The 27,387-nt window shown below is 40.7% G+C and overlaps 1 protein-coding gene across 1 annotated transcript in view; it reads right to left on the bottom strand.

Annotated features, from left to right (window-relative positions):
- Dnah9 (dynein axonemal heavy chain 9) overlaps positions 1-27,387 on the bottom strand; it is a 306,051-nt gene that overhangs the window by 162,450 nt on the left and 116,214 nt on the right. The window contains exons 27-29 of the mRNA XM_090349542.1: positions 21,508-21,664; positions 15,345-15,449; positions 3,205-3,362 (exon numbers count right to left, since the gene is read on the bottom strand). Of these exons, the coding sequence (XP_090205668.1) occupies positions 3,205-3,362; positions 15,345-15,449; positions 21,508-21,664 (420 nt within the window). The remainder of the gene's footprint in view (positions 1-3,204; positions 3,363-15,344; positions 15,450-21,507; positions 21,665-27,387) is intronic.

Below are 27,387 nucleotides of genomic sequence, written 5' to 3'. Positions count from 1 at the left end.
CTTTGGTGAATGGCAACTCCTTTGTACAACTACTTAAAGATAATAACAATATTCAAAAAATTTCTCAGTCCTCCTTGAGTCAGTTTCTCAAGTATTGAAATTACAGATGTGTAACAGCATCTTACTTTCAAATAATTTCATGTTTTTCATTTATAAGGTATATTTTAAGAATTTAGCCTTGTATTTCTTTAATTGCATTTTTCACTACACTCATAGAAACTTTTCAGAATCATCATCTCATTCAAGTACCCATTTTTCCTTGAAACCTTTTACATTGCATTCAAATTCAAAGGAGTCCCTAAATACTTAGTTTCTGAAAATTTTATTTGGCAACCCGAACCCAAGACTAAACGCATGTTCACACAATAGAATGTAATGTGCTTGTGAAAAATAAGGCTGGAGAAGGAGATTGTTAAAGCAAGATATTAAACAATACAGAGTTGGATCCCAGTTTGGGAAATGCTGGCACAAAATTGGTTGGGAAATACTGAGTGATTTCACAGGTTATCTCTCGGTGCAGGTCTTAGATAGAAAGAGAAAAGTTTTAGGTTCAAATTCCATTTCTTCCATTTACTTACTAGTCAGGGTTTTAACAAAGTAGTAACCAAGATTACTGCTGAAGGAATCCACTGTGAAAGTGGAAATGAATATGATTTATCTTAGAGGGTCTTTGGGAGAATGAAATGTAAAAGGAGATGCTCATGTTTATTGCTTTAAAAAATATTATTCTAGGCATGCACGGTGGCTCACGCCTGTAATCCTAGCTACTCAGGAGGCTGACATTTGAGGATCAAGGTTTAAAGTCGGCCTGTCACAAAAGGACCTGAGATACTTATCTCCAGTTAACCTCTAGAAAATGGGAAATGGGGCTTGGCTCAAGGGTAGGGTGTTAACCTTGAGCTGAAGAGCTCAAGGACAGGGCCCAGGCCCAGGGGTAGGGCAGTAGCCTTGAGCTGAAGAGCTCAGAGACAGTACTCTGGGCCGAGTTCAAGCTCCATGACCCACAAGAAAAAAAAAAGAATATTTTCTACAGGGCTTGGTGGCACATCACTAAAATCCTAGTATTCAGGAATATAAGTCAGGAGGATTGAGAGTTCAAAGTCAGCCTACATAAGGAGACCCTGTCTTCAACAAACAAACAAACAAACAAACACTAACCAACAAAAATATTCCAAACAATGATAGCATGAAATAAAAATAGGAACAATTTTTTCTCTTCTATTTATTGTTTTTCAAAATGTTCTTCTATAGATATGTTAGTTGATCCTCACCCCAGTATGATGGTTTGGGGAGGCAATGACTCAAGAGCTTGAGTCCTCAAGAATGGATTAGTGCCTTTATAAAGGAAGGCCCAAGAGCGTCTTGGTTGTTTTCAGATGGTGCCACATGAGTCTGGCCCTTTGCAACCTGGAAGTGGGCCCTCATCAGAAGCTGGTCTGAAACCCTGACCTTAGACTTTCAGCCTGAAGAACTGGTAGAAACAAATACCTGCTGTGTAGGAAACCCAGCCTATGGCAGGCTGTTAGTGAAGCCTGGATGGATCCAACAGTTCTCTTCAAATTTAGGGAATAAACAAGGAACAATTTGTATCCACAGGAGAACCTGCCAATGCTAATTTCTGTTACACAGAACTTACTTAACTTCTTTATGTAAACAGATAGCAAACAATACAGTGTTCTAAACCATGTTTGTGCAGTTTAGACACCTGGTTAATGTTCTAGCCCATCTTGGTTGAGGAGGTAGGATTGGTATGGTGGACATTGCCGGGTGTCCATCACACATGGTGATTTGCATGGATAGAGCAGTTTAGAAATAAGGGGATTAGTCAGGCACATTGGCTCAAGCCTGTAACCCTAGTTGGCTTGGAAGGCAGAGATCAGGTAAGTGTGGTTCAAGACTGGTCTGGGCCACACCGAGTTTGAAAGGTTCTGTCTCAGCCAATGGCTTGGAACAGTGGCATTCACCCATCATTCTAACTAAACAGGAAGTACAATGGCAGGCCATAATGGCTTGCGCCTGTCATTGCAGCTATGGGGCAAACACAATGACTTAGGGATGTGGTGTGCCTGACAACCCCAATGCAGTTGGGGAAGCACAAATAGGAGAATTGCAGTTCAGGCCAGCCGGGAGAATAAAGCCAAAAATCTACTTTCATAGCCAACAGAAAACGGACTGGAGGAGTAGCTCAACTGGTAGTTCAATTGCTAGTGCTAGGGGGACAGGGTTAAAGCCTCAGTGTATGCCGACTGGGCTCCAAGGGGTCCAAAAAACCCTCAAAAGTGCTGATACCATCACCCTCAGACAGAGAGCACAGGGTCCCTTAGTCCACAAAGCATACCAATAACTTTACCATAATGTCTTATTATCTGCCTCTTCCAGGTAAAAATTCAGAAAGCAGAACAGCAGAAGGCAGGAAGCAGCCTTCGTTTTTCTCTTTGTTGAGCCAATACTGCTTTCCTGAACAAGCAATGCAGACTCTAACTTCCTGCCAAGGAACACATTTGTGTTTTCTTATCAAAATCAAGAAGATTTAATATAGCAATGTGCACGGGTGGCAAGGGTGAAATAAAAGGTATTCCTGTGCCTCACGAGTAGGAATGTCATTTGGTGCTACGCTTTTTTGGAAAGTAATTTGGCAATGAATATCAAAAGCCTTAAAAATGTTCCTACTCATTAACACAGTAATTCCACATCTGGGAAGCTAGCCAAACAAGATGATCATACGTTTTAAAAAAAGGATTTATAATGTATATACAAAAATGTACATTATAACATTGTGTGTGAATTTATTTTAAATACTAGACACAGTCTTAGTATCCATCCATGAAGGACTGGTTAATTATATCATGAATCATGCGCTTGATTGAAAAATATGTAGTCATAAAGTGAAAGTTACTAATGATATCTAATAGAAAAAATAGCATAGACTATGAAATTAAAAAATAAAACTGTATATAAACCACAAATTTAGATCATAGATGCCTAAAATTAAAATGTATCTCTAAATAATCAAATATACTTGAGAACAAGAAATAATTATAGTGGTGATGGCTTTACAGGCACTTATAAAAAAAACTCTACTTTCCTAAATGTTCTGTATTTTCTCTTCTATATACATCATCTATTTCTAGTGGGAAAAAATAGACTTTTTTAAAAAAAATTTCTGTGAGGCCTTTGTTAGGGGCAGAGCTGATAGACACTCACCGGAAAAGAGCCTTGAGGTTCTCAGGCAGTTCTGTGCGGCCAGCATAGCCAGGGTTCATGGTAATGAAGATCCCCACAGAAGGATTCAGGCAAATCTCCTCCCCAAGGAAGTTGAACCGCTGTTTCTTATCTCTAATGGCATCTTGGATGCTTTTCACCTAAAGATCAATCACAGAGCCTGTTGGTTTCCTTTGCACTTTAGTGGTGGGTAATAAGTAATGCTGGAAATCCACAGTCACCTGCCACCTAGACAATCTTCCTGTGGTTCATTCACTGATGGACAGGCACCATGACCAAACCCTGAACCCTTTGTGATGGGCACCAGGAATGGGTCTGGCCCCCATTCCATATTTTATAACACTGTGGCTGCAAGGAGGGAAGTGAGTTGCACAGCTCTAAGAAAGTTTGTTTTTCTTTTAGGTACTGATATGAAACCCAGGACCTTGCACAGGCCAGGTAAGGACATCCCCTATCACTGAGCTACATTCCAGCCCCTGAGTTGTCGTTGTTGTTGTTGTTCTTCTTCTTCTTCTTCTCCTCCTCCTCCTTCTCCTCCCTTCCCTCTTTCTCTCTTTTCTTTCTCTTCCTTTTTTCCCTCCCTCCCTCTTTCTTTTCCTTTCTTCCTTCCTTCCTTCCTTCCTTCCTTCCTTCCTTCCTTTCTTTCTTTCTTTCTTTCTTTCTTTCTTTCTTTCTTTCTTTCTTTCTTTCACTTTCTTCCTTTCTGTCTCCTCCTCCTTTATCCTCCTTACCTCCTTTTTTTCCCTGTTCCCCTCCTGTATCTTCTCCTTCCTTTTTCTTCTTTCTTTCTTCTTTTTTTTTTTGCCAGTCCTGGGCCTAGCACTGTCTTTGGGCTTTCCCAAGGATAGAGCTCTACCACTTGAGCCACAACACCATTTCCAGCTTTTTTCTATGTAGTACCGAGGAATCGAACCCAGGTCTTCATGCATGCTAAGCAAGCACTCTTACCACTAGGCCAAACTTCCAGCCCCTCTTTAAAAAAATGGAACATTAAGCCTTTAGTTTGGGACCTGGGAATAGTTACTTAGCTTTTTTTTCCCCTCAAAGCTGGCACTCTTATCACTCCATACCTTCCTTTGTGGCTTTTTGAGGCTTAATTGGAGATAAGTATATCTTACACTCACTCCTGCATGGGTAGTCTTTGAACTGAAATCCTCAGATCTCATCCTCCTGAGTAGCTAGGATAATAGGCATGAGCCAATGGTGCCCAGATTTTAAGTATATTCTAATATATAAAATCATTTGTGTGTCACCACCATTGTTAGAGGGACACTTGACTCTCTTTGTCCCCACTTCTCTGTGATAGAACAGAAGCCTGAACAGGTAAAGTGGTTTGGCCACAGTGGTGAAGCCATTCACTGAAGCATCAGGATTTGATGCACACTACTGGATTCTGGAGTCTGTGCTCTTGGTAACTGAAAAGTTATAATGAGGACAACAGCACCTTGTTCCTATCCCAGAAGCTTCAAGATCCTTGTAAGGATCCTTGTAAATGAAGTTCTCAAAGAGCTAGGTATACAAGAAATACTCAGAAATTTCATCACCCAAGAAATTGCTAACAAGACTTCCAGTGATGCAAGCAGTAGTCCTTGACTCAGTTTGAATCTGCATGGCCTCCCAAGACCCCAGCACAAGGCGAACTCTGACCTCTTTGTGGCTGGGGTATCCAGTCCAGGGAAAGGCGTAATCAAAGCCATATGGGAAAGGCAAGCTGGATCAGGTCCTGATGGGATATGAATGCCTTTCTAAAGAGACTCCATTTTGTCTTAAATGCCAGCTGGAACCAAAGGATATTTATGTTGACTTGGTTAGAACTAGCTCCTAGAACACCTCATTAATGGTGAAAAAATAAGCAGAAGCGAAACAGCCATTTATGTTTTCACAGATTATATAAAAAGCCTCCAGCCTCACAAGGAGAGCAAAAGGCACACACTTATAGGTTAATCTTGCTCAGTCATATTGCACGTTAGCTCTGTGAATTGCAAGCCTCTCAGAGTTCTTAGAAACATGAGCTGAAAGCCAGGACTTGCATATGTTTTAAAATAAGCCTCTAAACATGTCTGTGAAGCATGGATGGTAGAATAGCCAAGGGAAATTTACTTCTGTGGAAATGAAGCTTCCGGGGTGTGTGTGTGTGTGTGTGTGTGTGTGTGTGTGTGTGTGTGTGTGTGTGTGTGTGTGTCTGCATACCCACACACAAGTTGAGAGAAGTAGCTGGACCACCTACCACCAGGCCAGATTATCTCCAGAGCCTGAAAAGGACCACATTTTCCAGGATACATGGCATTTCTGCACTTAGAATTCAGCTCCCATCCCAAAGCAAAGCTCTAATGACTGAATGCATTTGAGCTCAGAGCAATTAGTGGGAGACTGAAACTTCCTTTTTTTTTTTTTTTTGTACATGCAGAATAGCAATGCTATTTCCTAGCAGCGGTAATCTCAGCTTGCCACTAACCAGATGAACTCTCTTGCTTTGTGTGAGGCTTACATTCCAGCGCAGCCCAGTCCTGTCTTGGAGGCTCTGGCTGCCCACCTCTGTAAGGCACAAGGCTGGGGAAGGCTGATTCTCTCCTTCACCTGCATTCCTAGCACCTATAAAATACAAACAGCATTCCTCTGCCTGCAGAGTTGAGAGGTGAGCTTAATTAGTTTTTACAAGTTGTTCTGCTACCTTCGGGTGAAGGCCAAGGTGAGAGCCTAAGACCCTTTCTTCTGCTGTTTGTTCTGACTCAGCATTCTTCCCAAACACTGAAGCCCAGAAACCTCAGGCTCAGCAAGAATATGATGCACTTTTAGATTGGAGGCATCTGTGCTTTTGTATAAAATTCTGTAGGGGGCCCTTGAGGGAGAGTGCTGAACAGACTGCAGGATAGGGGAATGTTGCAGCGTTGGTTTGCACAGACGTTTCCATTTGCCTGGCTCCTACTGGACAGGAGACAGTTTGCGGAGTCTGTCCTCATTGCTTGGGCAGAAACTTCAGTCTTCCAGTTAAGCTATTGGAATATGAGAGTGACCAGAGTCTTAAAAGCCCAGGTAAAACCCAGGATCTGGGAAAATCCACACATTTCAGGATGCCAGGGTAAGAAGCAGGTGAACTGGAGAGATAAGGATTAAATGTAAGCCCAGCCAGGTGGGGAGGTAAGCTCAGAATAACAGCAAGGCTGCCAGGTAAACTTCTGCACTCCAGTTAAGACTCATTTTGGGGAAATTTTAGGGCCATAGGGAATAAAGCAAAAATAAAGATGAACATTTCTTCAGCTCTTGACAAGTAGCAGGTGCTGGTACAAATATTAAACATAAGTTATTCCACCTAAACTTTCCATCAACTATATGAAGTGAATGGTCTTAGATCCTCACTTTACAGAGGTTGAAAGGTAATTCTGTGCATATGTAAGATTCTTTTTACCATGGATGGAGGCCAGGGGAGGGATATGTAGGGACTCTCTATTATTTTTATAAAATTTCTATAACTTGAAAATTGGTTATAAACAAAAAGGAAAAGCTTAGTGGATAACCCATGGTTGGTAAAGAGGGAAACTCAAATCTAACATCAGACAAGGTGGTACCGAAGCACATTTCTTTAGGCATTGTCCTCAACTGTTTTCTCTGGAAAGGTACTGCTCCTGTCACATGTTCAAGTTCTCACCACATACAGTCATGCACATCGATAGAGACATTTTCTGACATCTTTGTAATTTCAGCAATTCTTGACACTGTTTAGAAACAATGTTCGGTTGTGATAACTAAGAAAGAAGATGGTATTGGCACCTAGTGGGTTGAAATCTGACAATGTACAATATAGAATAGATCTTTGCCATCCCCAAAGGTGATAGTGCTGGCACTGACAAATCCTGATCAAATATTTTATCCAGAAGGAAATTAAGGCCAAAGAATATAGCTTTATCTTGTCTACCATCCCACAGCAAGTATTCCTATTTTCATCCAAATAATCATGAGTTATTATTATTTTTGTTTGTTGCAAGGCATGGGAATGAAACCAAGGGTATACAGCATTCTAGACAATTTACCTATTGAATCATAACTCTGTTTTTGCTTTTGCTATCTTTTCATATCAGATCTCAAGCTGCTACCTGGGGTCAATCCTTCGATCCCAATCCTTGGATAGCATGCTGCAGTTTAATAATCCTGGTGGTTCTGTCAGTTCTTAGACTTTTTCTCAACCTTGCTTCTGCCTAAGAGTCTCCCATTTGAAGCTGTCCACTGATTTCCCTTGCTTTCAGGTGAGTCTGCATCCTCTATTTCCTTCTACTCCACCCTTCAGAGGCCTGACTCCAAAGTCTGACTCCCAGAACCAACCAGGCCTTGATATGAGCTCCAATTGTGCATCTTCAAAGATGCTTTCCTTGGACTTGGAAAAAAATAATGTCAAGCAAAGTAAGCCAGACCTAAAGAAACAGATTGCATGGTTTCCCTCCTTTGGTATAACTCTACAAGTAAACACATGGTGTGGTAAAAGAAAAAAAATATATTGGGACATTATAAGTTATGCAGGGCTATAGGCATTCACATAGAGTGAGACCAAAGAGGATATTCTTAGGAGAGGATCTCAGAGGCACAATGGCCATGTGCATTTCGATAATATTGATCTAAATGAACTCCAAGGACTAGAAAAAAGAAGTTTTCTTATTATTGTTTTTCTTCGTTGCTGTTTTTGCTTTCATTTCAATTTGTCCTGTTTGCTCATTTGTCTGTGCTTGGGAGGGTAAGTTGTGCGGAGGCACATAAGTGGAGGGACAAAGGGTAAACAAAGTAGCTGTAGTACCCACCAAACCCTATGTTGAAAATGAACTAACTTGTTGGTGGGGATGTGAGGGGAAAACTGGCAGAGAGCAAGGGAAAGAGTGACATTTTTCACAAAGAAATGTACTCTTTATCTGACTTATTTAACTGTAACCTCTCTGTACATCACCTTTAGAATGATAAATAAATAAAAAATGTATTTCTTATTTGATAATTTCCCATTAGTACTCTTCCTTAGAGTTTACTGAACATGAGAATCATGTGGAAAGTTTTGTTTTTTGAGAAAATATCAATACTCAAATATTACCGCAGGCTTATTAGGTAAGAATCATTTCTGGGTAGAGACTATTACTCTTTTTCAGAACCACACAGGCAGATTCAGTGTGCAGCCAGGGTTGAGTTTACTGAGTCGACCATGTGGCAGATGGACAGGAGGACTTGTTATGAAGAAAGTTGTGTTTGACAACAAATCAGAGAAAATCTGGGTAAGGGAGACTGCATTAAACTGCAGAGCTTCTGTATGGCAAAGGACATAGCTACCAAATTAACTAGCAAGCCTACAGAGTGGGAGAAGATCTTCACTAACCATACAACGAACAAAGGCCTCACATCTAAAATATATCAACAGCTCAAAAAATTGAATCACTCCAAAACTAATCTCCAAAGAAACAACCATCCCATTAAAAGATGGGCCAAAGACTTAAAGAGAATCTTCTCTGAAGAAGAAATTAGAATGGCCTATAGACACATGAAGAATTGCTCAACATCTCTGGCCATAAAAGAAATGCAAATCAAAACAACTCTAAGATTCCCCCTCACTCCAGTTAGAATGGCCAGGATCAAGAAAACTAATAACAACAGATGCTGGAGGGGATGTGCCCAGGAAGGATCACTACTACACTGTTAGTGGGAGTGCAAACTCAGTCAACCACTATGGAAAGCAGTATGGCAGTTCCTCAAAAGACTAAACATAGAACTCCCCTATGACCCAGCAATTCCACTACTTGGCATTTACCCAACCACCAAGAAATAAGGGCATACCAAATCCACTAGCACAATGATGTTCATTGCAGCACTATTTACCATAGCAAAGATATGGAACCAACCTAGATGTCCCTCAGTTGATGAATGGATCAACAAGATGTGGTATTTATACACAATGGAATTCTTTTTTTGGATATTTTTTATTGTAATTAATAAAAGGGTTACATGATATTTGCCAAATAGAAGGTGCATTAATTCAGATAGATTGATACTCTTTCACATGTCTTGGTCCCCATTACCCTCCCCCCACCCCCCTCTTGTTTTCCCCCCTTCCCTATCCAATTTCAAATAACCAAATACAAATATATCTGATATATCAGATAACAAAGTGAGATACTGTAACAATATGAGATAACCAAGGGACAGCAAAAGAGATGAGCGATAACATAGTACCTTAAGGACAACAATCATTCATTATATGGCTTTTGTTTCTATATCCTAGAGGTCCTTTCAATTAGCGTCATATTATGTGGCCTTATGTATCAAGGTTTTGCTCTATTGCAAATCTCTGCTAGGAGAGCCCAAGGTTTCTATTGATTAGGACAAATGAGGGAAACCACTGAGTCTATGTTCCTTTGAGTCTGGCTTACTTCACTTAATATGATTTTTTTTCTAAGTCTTTCCATTTCCTAACAAATTGGGGCGATGTCGTTCTTTCTGACAGCAGCATAGAATTCCATTGATACACAATGGAACCTCGGTACACATTGATACACAGTAGAAACCTTGGGCTCTCCTAGCAGAGATTTGCAATAGAACAAAACCTAGATACATAAGGCCATATAGTATGACACTAAATGTAAGGACCTCCAGGATATAGAAACAAAAGCCATATAATGAGTGATTGTTGTCCTTAATGTACTATGTTATCTCTTACCTCTTTTGCTGTCCCTTGGTTATCTCATATTGTTACAGTATTTCACCTTGTTATCTGATATATGTATATATGCTTGATTGGTTATTTGAAATTAGATAGGGAAGGGGGGAAAACAACATGAGTGGTGAGGTGGGAGGAGGGAAATGGGGACCATGACATGAGAAAGGGTATCAATGTTCGTGAAGTAATGCACCTTCTATCTGGTGAATATAATGTAACCCTTCTATTAATTACAATAAAGATGTATGAAAAAAAGAAAGTTGTGTTTGATCATCTGGCTGGAAACAGGTGATCTCAGGAAGTTTATGAAAGTAATAGGCCCTCTCTGTGCTATGTGACTGCACTCAGATTTGTCTCTACTTCTCATCCTAGGGAAGTGGCCCATTCTGTGTTCATTCTTCTTCAAGTCTTTGCCTCAAATGCTGTGTTATTACAATTCCACCTGGCTTGCTCCACACTTCCCTCTGCTACAGCAGATTGGAATCTGATGCTTTCAGGAAATGCGACCCACTCACCACTTTGAAAATCTTTTCATATTTCTTTTTCTTTTTTTTGGTAACATTCAACTTTAAGCTCCTTTATAAAGGGTACTACCTAGGACAGTCCCTTGGCTCCAAGATTTGAGAATTTGCTGTAGCTCACTTGCTAATAGATTTTCTGTTTCTACAGATTTCCTGCCTCAGCTCAGCTTACTGTTGGCTTTTCTACAATAGGGGAGAAAAAGAAAAGGCAGGGGCGTCTGACCACAGCATGCAGAGGGAGTCAGCAGCTGGAGAAGCAAGGCGATGACTGAGCCTCTGTGGTACATATGTCTGTAATAATGGCTTTCAGACAATCCAAGGTCCAAAGAGCTCTTTGCAACAGTGAGGAAGAGAACAGTAGAACAAAGAATTAACTAGTACCCCATACATCAAAAAATTATCATAGTAATTGCTGTCAAAATTGCCACACCGAGGATCTTCCCAAATGGATATGCAATTCTACTTGGCCAATCTGACAAGGACACAAAAATAGCCAGCAACTAAGACCCTGGAGTAGGAACCCCTTTTCAGAACTTACTGGGATGCAGAGCACAGACTGGTGAGGAGGGGAGAGGAGAAGGGAGGGCCACTGGGAAGAACTGTCAGCAGCTGGCACAGTGTTGGATCCAATATGCCAGCCGGGATTACTGTGTGAATAATTAAGTGCAATTTTCTCCTTGGATGGTTATATGATTTTAAATGTTACTAGCTCAGATTCTGCCTGAGCTGTTGTCAGGCCACTTTCTTGAGAATGTTTTCTGTGGGTGTGTTCCTAGACCGGTGTGTGACAGCGTCAGGCTGAACTTAGTTCACTTAGTTCCAGGAATGAAAGGAATGGACTGATCTTAGAGAAACCCCAACTGTGCACTTTTTAAATAAAGCAGATTCATTATCTGTCTCCTTAAGACATGGGGGATAATGATAATAATATCTTCTTAATGCATTTTAAGTTTTATAACAGAAGTTTGAGGATGGTCTAGCTGAGAACAAGTGAGGGTCTGGAGGAGACCAGAGACCACAAGTTTTCTTGTGTCCCAGATCTCTACCTTCCTTTAACCCACTGTTGGCTCACTACCACCATCACCATCACTACTTCTACCACTATAACAGCTACCCCATCATCACCCTCATTCTCATTACCACCTTAATCATCACCACCACTACTACCATCATCATCATCATCATCATCATCATCATCATCCTCACGTGCCATCACTACGATCACCACCATAAGCATCATTATTTCCATCATCAATCATCACTGCCATCATTCCTACTATACCTCATCACCATTATCATTGTGATAACTATTATCATCATCATAATGAAAATCACCCCTACCATCATCCTTACCACGCCATCACACCATCACCACTAACAGCACAATCACCACTCTTATTATTATCACACACTGGATACTCACGAGGCTTTGACTTCAGTGTTTTATGTATCAACTCATTTAAAACTATTAAAACAGCTAAGGTTGTAATCAGCTCCTTTTGTGTTGTATCTGACCAGGGATGTACAAAGTCCTGGTCTAGGTCCCTGGCACTGCAATAAAAGATTCTAAATAATATAGAAAGTGCTAACTACTGCAAGTAGGTACTGCTCTATGGAACTATTTTCTAGGGGTAAATCTTAAGACATAGACTTGCCCAAGGTCTAGTAAGAAACAGAGCCCCAGATCTGAACGCTGGCAGATTGATTTTAGTATGTACATGTAGAACCCTTCAGGTCCCATTACATGGCACGCCCCACTGTATCAGAAGCCATTTAAATGATTCCAATTGCATCTCAAGCTTGCTTACAACAATCTCTGGAACCTGCGAGAGCTCTACATTGACCCTGGGCTGGTCCTCACTGCTCTCTTTCCACTCAAAGCTCATTGGGGACCGAGCAAAGATTCCTTTGGCTATCCATGCTGAGATAGCCTTTGGCAATCTCCTAGCCCTGAGCATCACCCCAGGACACCCACAGATGTAATCCTACATGACAAATGGTCCTGAACTTAAGGGGAATCAGGCACTGGTTGGTGAGAGCAAGAGCTGTCCTCCAAATTCTGTGGCAAGTAGCCAGAGGAGAGAGAGTATAGAAAATCATAAAGGCAGCACTGAAAGCAGCAGACAAAGGTGAGTGGAGAAGGCAGGGCAATGAGAAGACAAATGCCTGCAATAAGAGCAAGGAGAAAAACTCTAAGACATATTAGAGTTGCAGAAACGAACTACTCCAGAGAGCCATCATAGGGAAAAGCCTTGCCTTCTAACTAGACTTTCAGAGCCATTCCCAAGCTTGAAGTAGGGCTCGAGAAAGTGTTCTACTTATGGTTTTTTTTTTCTCCACACCTTCCTCTTCAGAATGGATCACTGCCCAGATGTGAAGTTGACCCTAAAAGACATCATTCATGGTGCTAGGTTGTGAATTAATTGCCTAGAGGTGAAGCCAGAAAGTAAGTTTGATTTCTGTTTGATTGGACCCCATTGTGAGATATTAAGAGATAGAAATTTAATCCAACTCTGAGGATAAAGTGGTGCTTTTAGAAAGTGGTTAGGATTCAATGAGCCATCTTGGTAGGGCCCTGATTGAATCAGATGGCTTTATAACATGGACAGAGATCAGGTCATACACACACACACACACACACACACACACACACACACACACACACACACGCACCATGAATGTCCACTTTTTTTAAAATCCTTTCATGACTGAGGTATGCTGGTAAGTCTTTAACACCCAGTTCTCTGGGAAAACAAAAATGTCTCTGATTGCACAGCATTTGCTGATTTTTCTGTGGAAATGTTTTCAACCTAGTCCATGTCATACACTGAGATGAACACAATCAACTCCTTTTGAGCCAAGTGGGACTCCCTATGGTTTTAATGTAAGATGGTGTTTAGGCCAACCATTTGTATGCCTAACGAACAGAGCCAACCTAAAAAAAAGAGTCCTATATTTTGATAACTCGAGGGCAGTTTTACCAAGGGTCAGCGAATGGACCAACAAATGGCTATCAAATGTGAGCCGTGTAAAGATTGGCCATCTTCAAGTGAGAAAAGACACTCTGAAGGCCTCTGAAGGCTGTGGCCCTCGATGGCTGCTGGAGATAAGACTAGTGTTGAAACACTAGTGTGAGTTCCACCCCTCTTCAGCCTATTTTTGCTTCACTGTCCTGCCCATAGTTCCAAGTCCATTCTACTAGTAACAGAGCCAGTATGTGAAGAGTGACAGTGTAGGGGTTATGTGTATGCAAGCAGGTTCCTGACAAAACACACGGGACAGAGAAGGCAACACTGCTGGCTCCACCATTTTCCAGGTCTCTGTGGGTGATGTGCTCAATGCCCCATCACACCCTCATTCTTCCAATCATCTTTTAACCCTACACTCCTGCTCTGAGAAAAAGGTCAGTGTAGAATGAACATTTCCCTTGAGCCTTTGTGTAGGCCTGAAAGGTTTACACAGAGGGTACCAAAGCATGTTTCCTTGCTATGTTTTTATTCTTCTAAACTTCATTATATTGCTTTGGGGAAAAAAAATAAAAGAAGGCAATTTCAACCTGGGCACTGTCCCTGAGCAATTTTGCTCAAGGCTAGTAGTACTCTATCACTTTGAGCCACAGCACCACTTCTAGTTTTCTGGTGGTTAATTGGAGATAAGTTTTACGGACTTTCCTGCCTAGGTTGGCTTTGAACTATGATCCTCGGATCTCAGCTTCCTGAGTAGTAGGATGACAGGTGTGAGCCACTGGTATCTGGCTTATTGCAACTTTTGTAGCTGTAATGAAGACTCTACGAGAGACCTTTGGACTTCATTTTAGTTTCCAAACTTCCTGTTTCCCAGTTCCTCCTCAAAACTGCATCCAAACAAAGCATAAATTTATTCATACACATCCTCAGTGCTTCCTGCAGCCTATAGAAGTAAGCATTTTTAAGTCTCTATCTTACTCAGAATGAAACAGCCGCTCCAGCCTACTCTCTCTAACAGATGACCCCTCAAGATCACCTCTATGTTCAGAGTTGCACCTGGATGATATAGATAGGGCGCTGGGTCCTAATCCTGGTCTTTTCACTTTGCAAGAATATGTCTGCCCTTGGGCAAGCTACTTATGATCTCTACCCTTGAGTTTCTTCATATCAATAGTATAATAGTGGAAGAAGTGGGGCATGGTATATATTTTTGGCATGACGTCTTCTGAAGGTTTGTTCACTGTCTGCCTTCCCTTCTTCTATGGCTCCCACCGACTATGGGGTCCTGACACAAATTCACATCCTCCTCAGCCCTGCAAGGACCAGCTTCAAGATGATGGATTTGACAGTTGGTGTGTTGTATGTGTAGCAAATCACTGCAAGAACATGAAAAAATATGTACGTCTTATCTCAGGAACTTAAGGTATTTCTTTGAAGGTAGGAATTCTGTCCTCTGCTGGCATCTTCACCCGAACGCTTTCTGATTATCATGGAAAGGAAATTAGTTTTCTTAGATGAAGTCTTGACAAAGAAGGACTTGGGTCAACAGTACGGATGCCACATTCCTCTCTTTATAGATAATAGAGTGGAGGACTAGGCCAAGGAGCAGCATCTTCTTTAAAGGACTGTAATAGGAAATGGAAGAGCTGAAATTTAAGGCTCTATCTAAATCCACAATGCATGGTCTTTCCAATGACAGTGCATGGCTCTGTCTTCATGATTAATACTTCCTATAAGTCAGATAGGACAGATATTCTCTATTCCTATTTTATAGTGAAAGGTATGATAGTCAATAAAGGCCTCCCTTGGACTTGATTTGTAACAGAGAAGGGGACAGGGAATGGAAGTGGGAGATGAGTTGGGTGCTGAGGAGAGGCAGGAATCAAGGGCTGTGAACTTACACAACGCTCAGCATGAAGACGTAGAGCCTCCCTCCCACTTCTGGCTGCATACCTGAACTGCCACAACCGACAGGACCTCCACAGAGATTCGATTAAACTCATCGAAACAGCCCCAGGCACCAGTTTGAGCCAGGCCTTTGTAGATGTTGCCACAAGACTGCAAGAAAATATGCAAGATTATTTGATCATTTTTCCATCTGTAAAAAAAATTATAGATATTTCCAGCTCCCTTAAAGGCTCCTGGTGAGAAACTTATAATGAATTTTAAGCACAATTGAAATTTTGGTGATGATGATGGTGATGAGACAATATATGTTCAGACTCACACAGACATGCTAACGACACTCAGCTACAAACTCCTTCAAAATGTCATTATTTACATAATTGCTGATTCTTCAGCTTTGAAAATTCCAGAAAATAGCTGGGCACCAGTGGCTCATACCTGTAATCCTAGCTTCACAGGAGGCTGAGATCTGAGGGCTGTAGTTCATAGCTAGATGAGAAAAGTCTGAGATTCTTTATCTCAACTAACCATCAGAAAACTGGAAATGGATGTGTGACTCAAGTAGTAGAGCAGCAGTAGAATGTAAAAGCCAGGCAAGAAACATAGCCAGCAAACACATAGAAGTGTTTGCTCATAATTGGATACATTGAATGAAAACAGAAAGGCTTACCAGGAAGAAGAAAGAATATAGAAGAAAAATGAGCAAAATAATGATGTTTTCAAAGAAAAATAAATGTGCCATTTTGGATGGCAGATTAAATTACTCAAGAAAGCTTTAGTTGTATAAATGTTTCAGTCACATGTGGGAGATTTGGAGGTTTGGAGAGGAGTACATGATTAAAGCAATATTTTGATCACACAAGTCAAGAAAAATTCATATAAATAAGGTAGGTTGGATATGGGGCAAGCTCTGAAGAATAAGGGGAAAATAGAGCCTGCCTCTTATTAAAGTATTAGAAGTAATTGATTCCCACTATTAATTCAAATACATTCATGCACAGGTCCTATATACAGATGGTTGTTTCAGGTCAGGAAGAACCAGAATTAAAAGAGCTGAGGACTCTGCTCTCAAGAGGGTAGCTTCTAGTGTGAGGAAAGCCAAGGAATGAAAATAGCAACAACCCAGATACCAATAAATTCCAATGGAAATCTTAAACTGGAAGTGGTGACTTCAGATTGAGCAGTTGAGGACAGTGACTCGGAGGAGATGCGGAAGTTCCATTTTATGAATTCTATAGATTGTTCCATTTCACTTTTGGTAATTCTATTGGTGGATATTTTCTCTTTCTTTCTGTCTCTCTATCCACCCATCTATATCTGTCTGTCTGTCTGTCTGTCTGTCTGTCTGTCTCTGTCTCTGTCTGTCTGTCCTACTTATCCACCTGTTTTCACCATCATTTTCATTCTCATCTATCCATCTATCTGCCTAGCCACTGAACCATATTTGGCTGTTTCTGTCTCAACCTGCTAAGTGTCATGAACACTTAAGTACAAATTCAGGAATCAAAAATTCATGTTCGACCATTACTTTGCAAGCTTTCAAAATTGCGGGCACATTTCATAAAATGGAAGCTAAATACATATATTAATTTAAAAGTAAAATTTCCATAATAGCACTTGAATCCACATACTTTGTCTCCTGAGGGCCATTGCAATATAGACTCCAGGAGTCTACAATCACCCCATCACTTATCTTACACATTTCTTGGTATTATTAGCCAGGCAATGGTGGTGTTACGTGGCTATGAGATGGTAAGCCTCTGGACTGAGATTGGAGCAAGAAGGTAGCTTAAAGACCAAAAGCAAGAGAGATAGCGATGCTGAGAGGAAAGTTGACATTGGTGACTGACGAGAATTGAAGAAGGAAGGAGATGGGACAGCTTTCTTGTTCTTCAGGAAGATGGGACAATCCTGATCCTCAATGGTAATGTGAGAAATCTGGCAGAGAGGAATAGGGAGTGTTTGTCACAAAGAGATAAGGACATCCAGATGGAGACACACACTGCCTAATTAGAGGCAGGATTAGAATTCAGGTAATGCTAGAGGAGATGAGATTCATCAGTAGAGTATGAGTAAATGAGACAAACAGGCCAAGAGACGCAGGAATTCAGAGAAGTATGGAAGTATGCAGTGAGGAGACTCAAAAAATATGAGTCTCAATCAGATTCTAAGTCTCAGAGAGACTGACAAATGATTCCAAGCATTCTCAGCCATTTGATTTTCTTTCTTTTTTTGAAAAAATTTTATTGTATAGAAGGGTTACAGTTACATTCGTCAGGTAGTGGGTGCAGCTGTATGATTTTCTGTAGAAGCCTCTTCAAATTGAGATCAAAGGGGAATATATTGCTACAATAATAGGAAGAACATCTCAGCACTAAAACTGCAACCAATTCCAGAACAAGTGGCCAATTTTATAGGTTTTGCAGCCATCACTAACATAATAAAACAATAACTTTTTTCTCCACGTCTTCACCCCACTTTGTGAGTCCTCCAGGCCCCTAGTGAGTCATGGAGCTAAATGAGATAATGCCCCCTTGCAGAATTCTTGAGGTAGAAGGGGTCCGAGTCCCTAACCACAGTTCAAACGCTCCTCTCCAATGCCACTCACAACCAACCCCTCAAGCGGTTCTTTGGATAGCTTGGGTACCAAGCTCTCATTCTTTCTTAAGCCTCTCATTCTTTCTCTCTTTATTCTATTGTCTCATCTGCCTCCTTCCCTTCCCGATTTGAGCAACTGCAACATTCTCACCAGAGACCTCCAGTCTTTCCTGCTTCCTTACATGCAGTTCTGAAGCTTTCCGTCTAAGCCTGGAAGTCTTTGGAGAGACAATACCTCAAGGTTACATTCCTTTGGTGGCCTCTGCCTTTCCCCTATTATTCAATCCATTTCCTTTCTCTTGTTCTACAAATACCTCTAAGGTAGCTCAGCCATTACCTCATGCTTATTTCCAGCTTTTACTCTGTAGGCTCGTGAACTGAATAAATTGCCGTAAGTGTCATGAATGACACATACAGCTCCCTAGAGAAGTGCATGGCAGTTCTAATTGATCCTCAGTCCCTTTCTTCATCACAGCTAGATCCTGAGAGAAGGGCTCAGTAACACAGAAGGAGGGGTGGGAGATGGAAATTGGCTTCATGCAAAACTTAAGATTTGGCTGCAAAGTTGGTATTTAATGAATTAGGCTGTGTTGGGAATACCACACCCCAAGGCGCAAGTAACCTTGAATTTCCTGTGCTCCTCCATGTGTTTTGTGAGCAGAACTCCCACCAATCTGGAAAATTCCACAGTACACATTAGCATTTAGGATTATGTTGTTTGGGTGCTAATTAGGGTTCCCTAATTATTTCTTATATTTTTGTCTCTGTGGATAGACCTAGTTATACTCTACCTATCTACTTTTCAGCTATCAACTATCATCTATCAATATTTTATCTATTATTATGCATTTATGTATCTATTATCAATGTATGTATGCATGTATGTATTATGTATGTATGTATGTATGTATGTATCTATCTATCTATCTATCTATCTATCTATCTATCTATCTATCTATCATCTCTGGGATCTTCTAGCTTCTTCTACTTTTTCTTTTTGTTAATTATTCTTACACAGTTGTACGAAGGGTTTCAATTCAACATGCCAGTTTATGTGTACAAAGCAACTTGGATCAGTGCTATCTCTCCCTGATGCATCTATGTATCCCCATCCATCCATCCATCCCTCCCTCCCTCCCTCCCTCCCTCCCTCTCTCCCATAAAGTTTCCTGATTCAATTTGTATGCCTTGACTACTCTGTGATCCAGCCAGCTGCAGTTTTGCCCAGCAGGTTTGAACACAGTGTTCTTGAACATTCTGGTCACTGACAGATGACACTGGTAAAGATGTTTCAGTTATTACTCAAAATACTGAAAGGGTTCCAGCCTTGTCTGAGAGGAAATAAATTAAGCCTTCATATGAACCCCATGTCCTGACCCCCAAAGGGAGACCATTCCAGGTAGAACATCCTTATTTTTGGCTAAATGTTTTGGCCTGATTGTTCTGGCATTTAATGGAGTTCCCCCTCCCCTTATTTTTGTGCTGGGAAGTGAATCTAAGGCTCCATACCCTTATAAATGCAAAGCAAATACTCTGCCACTGGGATATATTCTAGTTGCTAGTGTTGTTAGTATTTCTTTCTTTGGAATTCCAACAGATCCCATCTTGGGATGGTGTGGGGGTGTGGGGTGGTAGTAACTTTCAAAGCACCACTTTTGGGGTAACACTGACTTCAGATTAATTGGGATGTGACCGTCTATTTTAGGTAATCTCCCACAATGCCTAGAATATGCTGAGCAATAGCTATAGCAACAAAACAGTTACTTTATTTCTAGAGGGTTTTGTAATAAACAAAAAAAAATGTTCTGAACAGCTGGACAACAAAGGAAAGGTGACTTGTAAATAGCATGGGTAGGCTGTCTGGTTACCATGGGTGTTGGCACAGCAAGAAGGGAACACCTATGCTCTGGCGTGAGTCATTAAGAATGAACGTATTGATGCTCTGCTCTGTGTCTAGTCCTGACTCAATGACCAAAGCATCACAGATGCAGTGAATCAAGGCCAGACTTTTCCTTCCTCTCTGGACTATTACAGAAATAAGGAGGGGTTAGTGTTACATAATTAATTGTGAGAGAATTAGGTAAAGTGGTGTTTGTGACCCCTGGCTGTAAGGGTAGCTCATCTCTTCTTATTCTGCTAGATTTGACTTTGAAGAAGTCTGCTGATTTTCTTCAATCAATATACCACATCTACATCCAAATGAGTATGTCTTTCAAAATGCTCCCGGAGGGAATCTATACTTACTGCAGCAATGCTGCTAATACTCAACCATAGAAGAATCTAGAAGCTTAAAATAATCCTTAAGGTGGAGTTTACTTCTTTAAAGAGGAAATAAAAACAATCTCCTTCCAGCTTTAGAAAGAAACATTATCTTAATGTGTTCATCAATAAAAGCAGCTGTGTGCAAATGTTGGGGATGTGGACCATAGGAAAGACTGTTATTTTTGGGTCTGTCTCCTCTTTTTATTGGCTTGCTATGAGAAAATGCAGTGTCACATGATTCTGTTCTTATTTTCAAGTTATAGAAGATAAGTCTCAGTAGAGAACCCTACAGCTCTTTAACTGCAAGAGTTACCTTGCGATCTTTAAAATCATTTCTACAACAAATCCATTTTATAGTCAATGTATTGCGTGACTTGCATCCATTTAATGCAATCATTTCTTTCTCTGCTTTGAAGGAATTAACATGCTTTCCTGTTTACAAGAGCGATGGAAGTGGTTTGTAGAAACAAGCTATAATATAACACAAGTGATGAGACAGCAAGTTAATCCGTTATTACACATTTTAGAAGAATGACTCTATATTCAGTTGTGAGCAGAACATTTCTAGCTAAGAAATGGCTTCAGGGGTGGGGAGAAGGAAATGGGGACCAAAACATGAGAAAGGGTATCAATGTTTGTGAAGTAATGTACCTTCTATCTGGTGAATATAATATAACCCTTCTATTAATTACAATAAAATATATATGTAAAAAAAGAAATGGCTTCATGGGCCTCTGGTTTCTGTGGCCTTTTTCCATTAACACAACTTGGAAGAAAGGTTTATTTTTTATTTTGTTAGCTCTGCCTGGGGATGTTGAGGTGCTACAAAAAATGGCCTTTCTCACATTCTATTTAGGATGAAAACCTGGATATAGTGCATTAGCAATACACATGTCTACTGTGCGTCTGCCATGCAGTGAGTAGAACTTATTCTGATTTGTTTTCAGAAGTCACACCTGCCTTTGCAGAACCTTTTAGGGAGCATAGAATTTGCAGTGGGGCCTGTATGGACATTAGGCCAAGAGAAATGGGCAAATGTGAGCTCTTTCTGTGCTTCTAGACTCAACAGAGAATTTAGGGCTTGGGGTATATGGATGAAAGGATGACCCGAGAGATAAAGCAACCCATCTGTGGACACAAATCTCATTAGTGGGTCAGAAAGCAATGGGACTGTCTGAGGAGTGTCCTTGTCACAGAGAGGAGGTCAATGAATTCCAAGGGTCAAAGTCCGCAGCTCTACCATGAAGGAACAAGTAGTAATCTCCCTGTTAGCTGGGCCAGCCACATGGATAGACTCATCTCTGGTTTGGATTACTACCCAGGTTCCTTTCAAAACAGGATGATTTTATACCTTGTAGTCCATCTGCTCTGAGCAGTTAAACACGTAGACCATGATGCCCAGGGCTCGGCCCAGATCCTTGGTGGTCTCTGTCTTGCCTGTGCCTGCAGGTCCCGCGGGTGCTCCACTCATGGTCAGATGTAGAGATTGGGTGAGGGTGATGTAGCACCTACCAAACACAGGAAGGCCAATGTCATTCTCAGCACTACAGGTGGCCCTGTTGAATCCTTGGGAGATAAAGGTTCAAGGCCAGGTGAGGCCTGACAGAGCTTCCTCTCTGCCAGTATCTTCCCCACTGAGTTAGAACTTCCCAGAGAACAACTTAGTCAGGAGATCTCTACCCTAAAGGATGTTAGGAGTGCTCCCCTGGGCCCATCTTGACTTGGACCTTGCCTGTTCCTCTCATTCATCTCATCACCTTCCCCACACAGTAGCACATTAAAGTCTAGCTATGTTGAGTTCTATTGTCTTTCCAGATATGTAGGACTGTGTCTAGTCCTTGGTTGTCCTCACCTAACACTCATCCCTTTGAGACTATGTGACTGATGCTATGATTTTTTTCCCCAATCACTGTCTAGTGAGTGATGTTCAGTGTCACTTTGCCCATGAAGTGTTCCTGAGTTTCCTTAATATCTGTACTGAGAAACAAACACCCTCCCATCTGAGCTCCTTTCCCATCCTATTCCACTTTAATCCTCCACTACACATAATATTTACATGCTCTGTGGTCTGTATTTTCATTAGATGCATCAAGGGTCTATGTATGATCTATTTCATCTCCACATTGCAGAACAACCCTAAGTACTAGCCTTCCATAGATATTTATGAAACACATGAATGAGTCTATGAGTGAATTGATCATTTAGTTTAATCTTCCCATGACTATCTTTATTAATGGAAAGGAAATTAACTTACCTTTCAGGCTATCTCTGGTTCCTTTTAAAAGGATTTACATTTCCATTTAGTCTTACTTCCAAATGTGCCTTTGGATAATAAGCCCATGAAAAGAAATGCTCAAGATCTTTGAGCACTCAGAAAATGCAAGTTAAGTGCACTGTGAGATGCCATGACATACCACTATAGCAGAATAACCAAAGTTCATAAGATAACAATGACAAGTGTTGGTGAGTTTGGAAAAAAAGTTGAAAGCTTTAAATATCCCTGGTAGGAATATCAAATGATACAGCCATTTTGAAAGACATTTTGGCAGTCAATTTACATGTAAAGCTTCCCCTATGATTTAGAAGCTCTTTCTCTAAGAATTTACTCAAGAGTAAATCTACTTGCTGGTAACACTTGTTTATGCAGTAGTGTTTATAGCAGAAAACTAGAGAAAACTCAAATGTCCATCTATAATGAATGGTAAAGAATGGGCAGCAGTTCTATACAATAGAACACTGCAGCGGATAAAGGACTGAGATGATGAGCTTCCTATGAAAATAGATGGAACCCTCCCAAAACATGATGCCTCGTGAGCAAAAGGAGCCAGCTCTAAAAAAGCGCCTTCTTTTATTCCATTAATGGAATACCCAAAAAATGCACAGGAAATACTCAGGAAAGAGAGCTAGAAACAGACATCAGTTCAGTGGCTGACTGGGGCTGCGAGTAGAACAGGGAATTATTGCAAATAGGAAGAAGGGAATGTTTCCAAACTAGGCAGAGGTGATGGGCAACTCTGTATATTAACTAAAACTCTGTACATTGACTAAAGCTTATCACAGGTGAACTTTGAAGGCATGTAATGTATACTTCAATAAAGCTTTTAAAATGGCAGCATCTGTCATTTTTTTCAACACCTAGGAAATCGATGTATGACTTTCAGCTCACAGGCTGCACCATCCCATAGGATCTCCAAAGTTAACTATCTCTGTCTCTGAATCTGGTATCTCAGACTGATCAGACACTGATTGAAGACCTCATGTGCCAGATGGGGACTGAGTCTCCCCACCAACTTCACTGAGCCCAGAAAGAAAACTATTCTGAAAAGCTGAAGCAAGTTGCCTCCTTTTCTAATTAAGTGTAAAATTCCCTTACGGGTGTGAGCCTTTGCAAGTGAACTTCAGGAAGATGGCTTGTGTTCTCTGAGCATAGGGAAGAGATGTATGGAAGACATTCTTCACCTCTTACTTTCCTATGGGTGTGAATCAGCTCACCAAGATGATTTGGGATGCATTTTAACTGTAACCCCTGGCCATTCAGGCTCATGGTGCCACTTCATTTTGTTCCCTGTGTCCACAGTGGCAATATGAGGTGAGTTTGATGCAGATGAAAAATCAGTCTCTCTTGGCCACTGCTAGTCTTTGAGAAGCCTTCTGTACTTAGACATTTGACCCCTGGGTTCTGAAGTTTTGGCTCAGATTTGCCCTAAGACTTTTACTTTCTCCCAGGCCAGGTCTCTTAAATAGTTCAAGACTACAGCAGCCCTCACGAGCCCCGTTTGTTACCCCAGGAAGAAAGGCACCTGCCTGAATTGGCATAGCCCCAACCACCATACAACTCACATTTCCATCTTCCCCTCACCCCCTTGCTTCCCCACTGCTGCCTTTTCTGTGGTCAGATAGGCCAAGCCTCTTTTCTTTGGATTTTCAGGGCTCTTGAACCAACTAGAACTTCTAATTATCTTCAGCACATATACAGGGGCTCTCCCCCACACCCCAACCAATAGAATTTGAGAACTAAAAGGAATCTCCAAGGTCGACTAATCCAACCTCTCATTTTTCAGCTGAGTATGACTGAGGTTTGGGAAAGGAAGCTGGGATGTCTAACAAATTTTAATAGGTCAGGCAGTATGGGTAGGGCTTAGCTCAGACAGTGAGAACAGCACAAAGAAAGGCAAGCTTGTTTCCTTCTGTTGTAGGACAGGCTGCCTCATCCTTTAGAGGCAGCCTAGTTTTACAAAGTCCTCATCTTGTTGTCTCCATCTCTTTAACCCCCCCCCAAAATCAGTTCCTTTGATCTGTTTTGTCTCCTAGTGAGGGTTGACATTTGGAGCTATAGAGACTTAAGGCAAGTACTTAGAGATAGGAAAATTGGCTTTCAATCTTATGTGCAAGGTTATGAAATTGGTCAATCTCTCTCTCTCTCTCTCTCTCTCTCTCTCTCTGTTTCTCTCTCTCTCTGTTTCTCTCTCTCTCTCTGTTTCTCTCTCTCTCTCTCTCTCTGTTTCTCTCTCTCTCTCTCTCTGTTTCTCTCTCTCTCTCTGTTTCTCTCTCTCTCTCTCTCTCTCTCTCTCTCTCTCTCTCTCTCTCTCTCTCTCTCTCTCTCTCTCTCTCTCTCTCTCTCTCTCTCTTCTCTCTCTTTTGTTGGTTGTGGAGCTTGAACTTGGGGCCAGGGTGCTGTTCCTGAGTGCTGTGCTTAAAGGGTAGTGCTCTACCAGTTGGGCTAAAGCGCTGCTTCCAGTTTTTGAGTGGGTAATTGAAGGTAAGAGGCTCATGACTTTTCTATCTGGGCTGGCTTTGAAACTCGATCCTCAGATCTCAGCCTCCTGAGTAGCTAGGATTATGGGCATGAGCCACCAGAGCCCAGCTTTGGTCAATTTTGTTGTTGGCTCACTATAGTTTGGATATGGTTTGTCTCCCCAAAGTTTATGTGTTGGAAGTTTAGTCCATCATGTAGAACCTTTCATGGGTAGAACTTGGGGAATATGATTAGGTTATTGGTACACCAACCCATTTCTGTTCCAACTTCCTAGGCTGTGCACTCTTGTCATGGTGGTTGTGCTTGGCTATTAAAGGGTTGAATCAATAGAGCCAAGCAGCCATGGACTGAAAACTCTGAAATTGTGATCCAAAATAACCTTTCTTCTTTTCAGTTGATTTTCTTTGGTCTTTTATTACAGTGACAGAAAGCTGGCTGGCATATGACTTAGCAAAACACAATCACTCAAATGGTACCACCACAGTCACAATTTTCACCCACACTAAAAGAGGGGATTTTTCAAGGATGAAAGTCACTGTGGTCAGTTTTTGAATTCTGACTGACATTTGGTTCGATGACTAAAGCTAAGGAATAATGAATGTGACACAACAATGTCTACCCAAAGGGAAGTCTCCAGCAGCTTGCTCAAGACTCATCTCTATTCTTAGGTCCAAAGTCCTTATGGGTAACTTTCATTAAGAAACAATTGTTGAAAAGTTCAGAGATGAACATAGCTGAGCAGGTGTCCTTATCATATCCTGGGTTATGATGTTCAGGATAGATGCCCAGGAGTAGTGTGGCGGGATCATAGGGAAGGTCAATTTTCAGTACTTTAAGAAACCTCCACACTGCTTTCCAGAGTGGCTGAACTAGCTTACAATCCCACCAGCAGTGCACTATTCACAATAGCCAGGCAATGGAAACAATCCAGATGCCCTACTGCAGATGAATGGATACAAAAAATGTGGTATAAATATACAATGGAATTCTACATAGCCAACAGACAAGATAAAATAATGGTATTTGCAAGGAAGTAGATGAATCTAGTGTGAATCATGTTGAGTGAGACAAGTCAAGACCAAAGGAACAAAATGAGCATGGTATCCTTTTATATGTGGCTATTAGATCCAAATAGTACAAGAGCGAGGACTCAATATTTGCGTACCTAATGTTATGGACATGGTGTTGGAAATATAAACACAACTACATAGACATAAAAATCTATGACTCTAATTTTAATTTTGTTCTAAAATCTAAGTGCCAGTGATTATATATAGAGATTCCCTTCTTGAATACTTGTTTGTTAAATACATCATTTGAAATATGATGTAAAAATCAATGTTAATAAATTCTTTAATAAAAAAGTCCAAAAAAGAAACAAATGGTTAGATAGAAAATAGGTCAATATAAAAATAATTTAATTTTTTTTTTGCCAGTCCTGGGTTTGAGCTCAGGGTCTGAGCACTGTCCTTGGACTTTCTCAAGGCTAGAGCTCTACCACTTGAGCCTCAGCACCACTTCCGGCTTTTTTCTATGTATGTGGTACCGAGGAATCGAACCTGGGTCTTCATGCATGCTAGGCAAGCACTTTAACCACTAGGCCAAACTCCCGGCCCAGAAATAATTTAATTTTTTAATTCAATTTTATTTATAAATAATTTTTAATTATTGAAAATGATGGACCTATTTAAAAACCAACTAAAGTAAAAGGAATGGGTTTGTGGCCCAATTTGTAAAGCACTTGTTTAGCACGTACAAAGCTCTGAATTCAAACCCCAGTACTGCCAAAAAGAAAAAGAGTTAGAACCAACAGAATCAAATTCATAATGGACAAATATGGAATAATCTTCTAAGTACATGAATACACCAAGAAATTGGAAATTTGGATAAATCAATAGAGGTTTCCATGAAAAAAAAAATTCCCAGAGATTTTAATAGATTCCAAGCTCAATGTGAGAAGCAGTGTAGGAGAAATAACCTCAGCATTAACCTAAAATAAATCTGTCCTTTTTGTAACATTTTAATATTTGCAATTTAAAAATTCTATATCCATATAGATGGCCTCAATTCTAGGACCTATCTCATATATCATTTGTTAATAAGACCTCAGTGCTTACCTTTTTTCCTTTCATTAGCTAGAAAGGGTCTTTCTCAAAATGTGGCAGAAAGAATTAAGAGAAATGTATCACATCTCACATATGATCTTGCTAGCAAAAAAAGAACAGCATGCCAAGTAATTAAACTTGAGTAGCTAAGACTATATTTTGCATTTTTCATATGTCTCACGTATGATTAGGAATTCTAGAAGTCATTTAGAAAAGATCCAAGAGAATCAAGAGTAAGATTCTTAGAATAAATCATGAAATTCAATAAATGGGCAAAATAAGAGGCAGATATACAAACATCATTTCTTTCACATACACGACTGAAAAGAAAATAAAAATAGTACATGAAGTTAGGCCAGGATTTCTTTAG

Source organism: Megascapheus bottae, chromosome 17 (genome assembly GCF_031878675.1).
Source record: "Megascapheus bottae isolate mThoBot1 chromosome 17, mThoBot2.hap1, whole genome shotgun sequence".
Classification (NCBI taxonomy): Eukaryota; Metazoa; Chordata; class Mammalia; order Rodentia; family Geomyidae; genus Megascapheus; species Megascapheus bottae.
The sequence above is the reverse complement of the archived record's forward strand: the minus strand, read 5'-3'. Positions and strand labels throughout refer to the sequence as shown.